This window comes from Mastomys coucha, unplaced genomic scaffold (assembly GCF_008632895.1).
Source record: "Mastomys coucha isolate ucsf_1 unplaced genomic scaffold, UCSF_Mcou_1 pScaffold5, whole genome shotgun sequence".
Classification (NCBI taxonomy): domain Eukaryota; kingdom Metazoa; phylum Chordata; class Mammalia; order Rodentia; family Muridae; genus Mastomys; species Mastomys coucha.
The window spans coordinates 92063131-92071230 of record NW_022196911.1 but is presented as its reverse complement, the minus strand read 5'-3'; the positions used below and the strand labels follow the sequence as shown (position 1 = coordinate 92071230).

Here is an 8100-nt window from a genome sequence, read left to right as displayed (position 1 = left end):
CACAGCCACCTGTAATGAGATCTGACGCCCTCTTCTGGTGCATCTGAACAGCTATAGTGTGTTTACATATAATAAATAAATAAATCTTTAAAAAAGAAAAAAAAAAGATGGCTGTGTGGGTAGAGGTGACTGCTACCAAGCCTGAACACTGGGGGTTCAATGCCCAGGACCCACGTGGTGGGAGAGAGAACCACCTTCTGCCAAACAACTCTGAATGGTTTATAAGCAGAAGAAACTTAGTTTTTCAAAGTATTGAAGGCTAAGAAGCCCAAGATCAAGGTGCTGGATGGATTTGCTTCCCCCCCCCCCTTTTAAAACTTTTTTTTTTAAATTGGTGGTGATAGGGATTGAACCCAGAGCCTGGTGCATTCAAGGCTAGCAGTCAGCCAGGCAGTGGTGGCACACATCTTTAATCCCAGCACTTGGGAGGCAGAGGCAGGTGGATTTTCTGAGTTCTAGGCCAGCCTAGTCTACAGAGTGAGTTCCAGGACAGCCAAGGGGTACACAGCAAAACCCTGTCTCAAAAACAAAACAAAACAAATAAACAAACAAAAAGGCTAGCAGTCTACATCTGAGCTACATCCCCTAGTCTGGTTTTATGTCATGGAATCCTAATTCCTCACAAACAGCCAATTTCTGCACCCTCGAATGGAGGAAAGAGTTAGTAGCTCTCTCCGGCTATCTTTGCTGTCTTATTTCTTTTTTTCTTTTTCGTAGGGCTTCACTATGTAGCCCTGGCTGGCCTGGAGCTTGCTATGCAGGCTGTTCTCAGACTCACAGAGAGTCACCTGCCTCTGCCTACGGAGTGCTGGAATTAAAGGTGTGCCCCACCACACTGCTTTGAAGTTTTTGTATGCTAATGGAGCGGTGCTTGGGTCAACCTAGAGTCAACTGTTTGTTTGTTTGTTTGTTTGTTTTAAGACAGGGTCCCTCTATATAGTCTTGGATATCCTGGAACTCGATATGTATACCAGCTTGAACTGATAAAGACTCACCTGCCTCTGCTCCCCCACAATGGTGAGATTAAAGGCATGATTCTCCACACCTGACCCAGAGTCAACTTTTGTTGTTGTTGTTGTTGTTGTTTTGTTTTGTTTCAAGACAGGGCTTCTCTGTGTAGCCTGGCTCTCCTGGAACTCACAAATATCCTCAGGCCTCTGCCTTCTGCCTCACCTCCTGAGTACTGGGATTAAAGCTTCTGCTGCACCTCCTGAGTACTGTGATAAAAGGCATTCACTACCACACTTTAGTTTTGTTTTCAAATAAAAACTAGACATTTGACTGCTGAATAAACTAACATTTCATTGTTGCTGTTTCTTTGGCTTGGTTCTGGAGTGGAAGAAGAGCTGTAAATGTATTTGTCATTTGGTGTCTAAAGAGGACTGGCCCAGGGACATCCTACCCCAAGGATACCGAAATCCAAGGCCATCAGGTCCTTTCTATAAAATGTCGTACCTGCTCGTCACCGATGAATCTTATCCAGATAGTTCTTCGTCGTCACTGTTTGTGAGACAAGGTCTTGTGGATCCTAGGCTGACCTCCACATAGCCAAGGATGGCCTTGAACCAAGGATCTTCCTGCCTCTGCCTTTCAAGTGCTGGGATCACAGGTGTGCACCACCACAACTGCTGCTCATATACTTTAAATCGCCTCTAGACGGATGTATCATGTTTAACGCAATGGAAATGCTACATAAATAGGTGTCATACTAGATTGTTTAGGGAATGATGTCAAGGAAAACGTCTGCATGCTGATGCTAGGCACAGTGACACATACTTCCACTCTATAGTAGCATTCAGGATGCAAAAGCTGGAGGTGCCTGAGAGTTACAGCCTGAGTGGCAAAACTGAGGGAGCCACAGCCACGGAAAGACCCTGTCTCAAAAACAAAAGCTTGGAAGTGTGTGTGTGTGTGTGTGTGTGTGTGTGTGTGTGTGTGTGAACAGGGTTTCTCTGTGTAGCTTTGGCTGTCTTGGAACTCACTCTGTAGACCAAGCTGTCCTCAAACTCAAGAGATCCACCTGCCACTGCTTCCCCCGAGTACTGGGATTAAAAGCTCTCAAAAACAAGGACTTGGGGTATATATAGCTCAGTGATTGAGCACATGCCTGGCATCCTTAAGGCCCTGGGCTCAATCTTCAACAGCACAAGAAATAAAGACCGGGGCTGGAGAGACGTGACCCAGGGGGGTTAGAGTGTTTGTCTCCCAAGCACGAGGACCTGAGTTTGATCCTCGGGACTCAGGATTTGTTTGTTTGTTTGTTTGTTTTAGAAGCTTAGACTTGTAATCCTAGCAGAAGAGACATAGAGACAGAAGGACCCAGGAGCATATGGGCGAGCTAACGTAGTTTAACCACTTCAAGAAATGAAGTGGAGCCGGGCGGTGGTGGCGCATGCCTTTAATCCCAGCACTTGGGAGGCAGAGGCAGGCGGATTTCTGAGTTCGAGGCTGGCCTGGTCTACAGAGTGAGTTCCAGGACAGCCAGGGCTACACAGAGAAACCCTGTCTTGAAAAACAAAAGAAAAAAGAAAAAAGAAAAGAAACAAAGTGGATGGTATCTGATGACTGACATCTAAGGTTGTCACATACTTAGATAGACACATGTACTCGAACACCCACGTGCACAAATGCATTTTAAAAAGAAAATGTATACATTTAGTAAAGATGTCATTTTTTTTCTTTCTTTCTTTCTTTCTTTTTTTTTTTTCCAGACAGGATTTCTCTGTGTAGCCTTGGCTGTCCTGGAATTCACTCTGTAGACCAGGCTGGCTTTGAACTCAGAAATCTGCCTGCCTCTGCCTCCCAAGTGCTGGGATTAAAGGCGTGCGCCACCACTGCCCGGCAAAGATGTCATTTTTAAAGACCATTTTTTGATCTGTAGATTACTGAACCTATAACTATGGAAGCAGATGATAGGAAGACTTTCTATCTGATTCTGTGTTTGTGTGCATTTGTTATATACAAAGATGGGGTAGAATGGGGGATGGAGAGATGCTGCTGCAGTTAAGAGCACTTACAGAAGACCCAGGTTCATTTCCCAGTACCCATATGGCTCACGACTGCCTGTAACTCCAGTTCCAGGGGATCTAATGGCCTCTTCTGACCTGTTAGCACTGCATTCAAGTGGTGTACACACACACACATACACACACAAGCATGCACACATAAAATAAAATAAACATTTAAGATGGACTAGGTTAGCCCTCGGTTCTGGAGCTCAAGTGAGCCTCCTGCTTCAGCAGCCTTCCAGATAACCATAGGTGTGCCTCACCTCACATCTCATCACAATAGGTTTATCATTAGGTGTGCTGGCACATGCCTTGAATCTCAGCACTCAGGAGGCAGAGGCACGGTGATCTCTAGTATTTGTGATGGCCCTGCCTTAAAACAAACAAACAAAAAACAAGGCCACGTGACAACATAGGCAGTCAGTGCTGTCACTGATCAATGCTTGCCAGCAGCCATCAGACGATGACGAAGCCAAAAAGGCTTTCCTCTCCTAAGACTTCAGAGGAAACCCGACCCTGCCCACACTGGAGGTTCTAGAACCATAAGAGGAGGATGCATGGTTCTGTTTGAAGCATCTAGGTTTGAGGCAATGCCATGGAGGAGAGGAGTTGGAGTCAACTGCAACCTGTCTAAGAAAAGGCTGCGGTGGAAGAGGCCCTCCTCAACCCAATCCAGGCCGACCCTCCCAGCAGATATGCCGTTCCCCTGTTCGAGCTTCACAAGAGGGAAGCAGCAGCTGAGGCTCAGGTAGCTGCCGGGTACTTGAAGACCTCCAAGTTAGGGACAGAAAAAGGAGGAGAGAGCAAGATTCGCCCGCCCACTCCCGGAGCGCGTCCCTCTGCGTACCTGGGCACTGCTGACTATGTTCACCACAAAGGCTGACTTGACTTCCTTGATTTTGGAGTTGGGCCTATGGAACTCTGGCTCGGAGCAGCTGGGGTTTGAACTCCTCAGGTCAGGGACAGAACTGTAGTTCCTCGCCGACACGGGCTTGCAGGGCGTGAGGATGATCTCCTTCTTGGAGCCCTTCTGGTTGAGGCTATCGCAAGTTTCGCTTTTCTTGAGGCCTCTGATATTCAACAACAAGCCAGATGTGCAGGACACTAAGGCCACTGGATGGAAGGACTGGGAAGGAGGAGAGCAAAATGGGGTCCTGTCCACCATCGGATTCGTCCGCACCCCAGGGAAGGCGCAAAGGAGGAGGGGCGAAAGCAAACAGGAGAGAGACGCCATAGGCTTTCTAATCTGGAGCTCTTAGCCTGGGTTCCGGGACCCTTAAAAGATCATGGCTGGATTATGAGAGGGAATCCGTTAGCTGCCTGAAACTCAGATTACAAACAGGACAGAGCACACTTGATGGCAAAGATTCCATAGCTTTCATCAGATTCCTAAAGAGCCTGTGATGCTCCCCCGACCCCCAACAACGTTGAAAATAGTCTCCAACGCAGCTCTAGCCCTTCCAGGTGAAGTCTGTAAGGCTAGAGAGATTAAGGAGTGAGCATGGTGGCTCATTCCTGTGATCCCAGAACTCTTGCAGGAGGATAGCCATGAGTTACAGCATGGTCTATCTACATAGTGAGTTCCAGGCCAGCCGGCAAGACAACTCACAGTGTGAGTGAGACATTTTGAAAATAAATAAATAAAAGATTGGAGGGGAGCTGGCAATATGGCTTGATTTAGCAGCTGAGTATGCACGAGACCCTGGTTCAATCTCTAGCACTATTAACCAGACTTTTCGCCTCAAGCATTCAGGAGGTGGAGACAGGAGGATGAAAATTTCCACGTTAGTTTGGGCTAGCTGGTAAGTTTAGGGTCACGTGGGACTGCTATCTTTAAGAAGAACAAAGCGGAACAAGAACAAGAACATGTGTTGAAAAGTCATCGGTGCCACTGAGGTAGGAGAGAACAGGAGGCTGGAGACGGAGAATCCAAAGACTCGGATGCCAGGACAGTGAGGTGGCTTGCCGGGGCGGGGCTGCCCTGTGCAGAAAGCATGTTGGAAGCACTCTGCTCTGCTTAGTCATCCCCATGGAGTGTCCCAAGGACCATGTCTCCTAAGCAGCCCTCCTGAGGAGCCTGCTGAAGGGGGGATTCCCACCCAGGTCCGGGTGAGGGCATTGAGTATACTCCCTACACCAGCTCATGCTGTCTCTAGCACAGACAGGCTGCTCCTACTTTCAGAGACAGACCAGTGTGAGCATCCTCTAGTACCAGGATGGAGGGATCGTCTAACCGGGCTCTGCGTGCCTTCTAGACCCCTTCCTATAGTTCAGCACTTCAGGCAACCATCAGTGTGTCTGTGCTCGGAGCAGAGGTCTCCGTGGTACCCTCCCTTGGATTGGCCCAAGCCGGGGCAAGGTGCTGGTTATACACACACACCCCTCCTGGGAGTTTACTTGTTTGGGGGGACAGGTGGCGGTCTTGTACTTCAGCTGCTGTCTCTGTCGCTGGAGCCTCACGATTTTGTCTCTTGCCTGCTCACCCACAGACTCGCCGGGCAGCTCCTCCTTCCTCTCCTTTTTTAGGAAGGTTTTTTTTTCCTGTTTTTGTCTCAGCTCCTGGATCAGCTGCCTGTTGATTGAAGAACAGGTGGGTGTCATGGATGAGGAAGCAGGCACTCTTTTAGGGGACGGATAAGATAGAATGGAGAGGGGGCTGGAGAGATGGCTCAGTGGTTAAGAGCACTGGTCTTCCATGGGACCCTGGTTTGACTCCCAGCATTCACATGGCAGCTCACAACTGTCTATTATGAGGGGATCTGATGCATTCTTCTGGACTCTGCAGGCACTGCATGTATAGACATACAAGCAGGCAAAAGACCTATACATGTAAAATAAACAGTAAAAAGAAGATGGACTGGAGGAAGGATCGCCTGCACACAAGTGACTGACGGCCAAGGAGCAGGGCAGATAAGAAAGCGCCATCCTAAGCCGGGCAGTGGTGGCGCACACCTTTAATCCCAGCACTTGAGAGGTAGAGGTAGGCAGATTTCTGAGTTCAAGGCCAGCCTGGTCTACAGAGTGAGTTCCAGGACAGCCAGGGCTATACAGAGAAACCCTGTCTCAAGAAACAAACAAAACAAACAAAGTGCCATCCTTCCAGCCATGCCCAGTCTGGGGCAGAGCTTGCTTCCAAGGACGGGCTTCTTCTCACACCACAGTACCCCCTCACACTACAGTACCCCATCACACCACAGCACCCCATCACATCACATCACCCCATCATACCACAGTACCCCATCACCCTACCATACCCCCTCATACCATAGTACCCCATCACACCACAGTACCCCATCACACCACAGTACCCCATCACACCACAGTACTCCATCACACCACAGTATCCCATCATTCTACAGTACTCCATCACTCCCCCTTCCCTGGAAAGAGAGGCTGGGTAGGGTGCTAAAGAAAGGGGCTCCCATGTGGGCCACTTCATTTGCTGGGCTCTCTGGCCAGTGAACCCTGGAACTGGACCAAAGATCGTGTATCAGATGAAATTCCTTGGTCTTGGGAGTCAGAAGACAAGGTAGTTCTAAGTCCTTCGGTGTCATCTTGATACCTGACCACCTTCTCTATGCTCTGACTTCCCCTCTCATAACTGAAGTGTTTGGTAAGGACTGGACCTAATTGGATGGCTCTCTTCAAGACCTTGGACTCCATATAGCCTGGATTCATAACACACTTCTGAGGCAGCGGTGGGCCGGGACGTTTGTCCCAAGGATGAATATGGAAAACAGCAGGTCATCTATTTAGTGACTCACTGCACTATGGAAACTGGGAGCAAGGTTGGGAATTGGGACACAGAAATTTTCCCTGCTCCTTTGGGCCACCCAGAGGGGCAGATCAAGCACAGTTTCCAGAACACCCTGTCCGCCTCCGCCCTAAGGAAGCCTTCCTACCGTGCATACAACTCCCGGGCTCTGGAAGCAACGGTGTTCTGGAAGAGGGAGCTACTGTCCTGGAAAAACTTGTCATACTTCTCCAAATTCACACCAGGGTAGATGAGCCGGAAGCCTCCACAGTTTTTCTTCTCATATTCCTCTGTTTTCTGTAACCTCACTGCCTGGAAACCCTTGACTTCCTCCATCCTGTGGGAAAACAGAATGCAGAGCTACAGTTAGGTTTTCTTGGAAGTTGAGTGTCATCTAGGGCCCTCCACATAATAGTGGTTGATCAGTGTTTGTTAAAAATAAAAGCAAGAGTGTTTCTGAGAGGGGGTTCTAGCACTCCTGGGACAGTCAGTGTCACAATGCTAGAGGGAGCTGGTTACAAGGGTCTGACAGCTCAACCAAATTTTCTCCCTTTATGAGTAAAACCCATTTCCCCCTTGGCTTAGTCTGACTGGGCAGACTGTCGCCACCTTCCCATTCATTGCCCTCATTACCCTTCTCTGGAGAAAAGAAGCTCATATTTTGCTACACTTGAAGGCTTCTTGGGTGGACTTAATAAGCCTCTATGAGCCGTGGTGACCTCACTCAACCCCCAGGAGGGAGAGATCAGATAGGGTAGCAAGATAAGCTTCCTATACAGCAGGGACACCACGAGCCACTGAGTTATCTCACAAGAGAGGCCTTCGGTGTGACAGCTAAAGTGTGAGAGACAGCAACACAGCACAGCACAGCACAGCGCAGCACGGCAGCACAGCGTAGCACAGCAGCACAGCACAGCACAGCGCAGCACAGCGCAGCGCAGCACAGAACAGCACAGCATAGCACAGCGCAGCGCAGCACAGCACAGCACAGCACAGCGCAGCACAGCCCAGCACAGCACAGCACAGCACAGCACAGCACAGCACAGCGCAGCACAGCACAGCACAGCACAGCGCAGCACAGCACAGCAGCACAGCGCAGCACAGCACAGCACAGCAGTACAGCACAGCACAGTGCAGCACAGCATAGCACAGCACAGCACAGCACAGCAGAGCACAACACAGCACAGCACAGCGCAGCACAGCACAGCACAGCACAGCAGCCCAGCACAGCACAGCAGCGCAGCACAGCACAGCACAGCACAGCACAGCACAGCACAGCCCAGCACGGCACAGCACAGCAGCACAGCACAGCACAGCGCAGCACAGCACAGCACAGCA

At 49.6% G+C, this 8100-nt stretch overlaps 1 protein-coding gene across 1 annotated transcript in view; it reads right to left on the bottom strand.

The window, feature by feature from the left end:
* Window positions 1–8100, bottom strand: part of Ttll6 (tubulin tyrosine ligase like 6) — a 51499-nt gene that overhangs the window by 11483 nt on the left and 31916 nt on the right. The window contains 3 exon segments of the mRNA XM_031353233.1: window positions 3856–4134; window positions 5406–5580; window positions 6911–7099. Coding sequence (XP_031209093.1) covers window positions 3856–4134; window positions 5406–5580; window positions 6911–7099 — 643 coding nt within the window.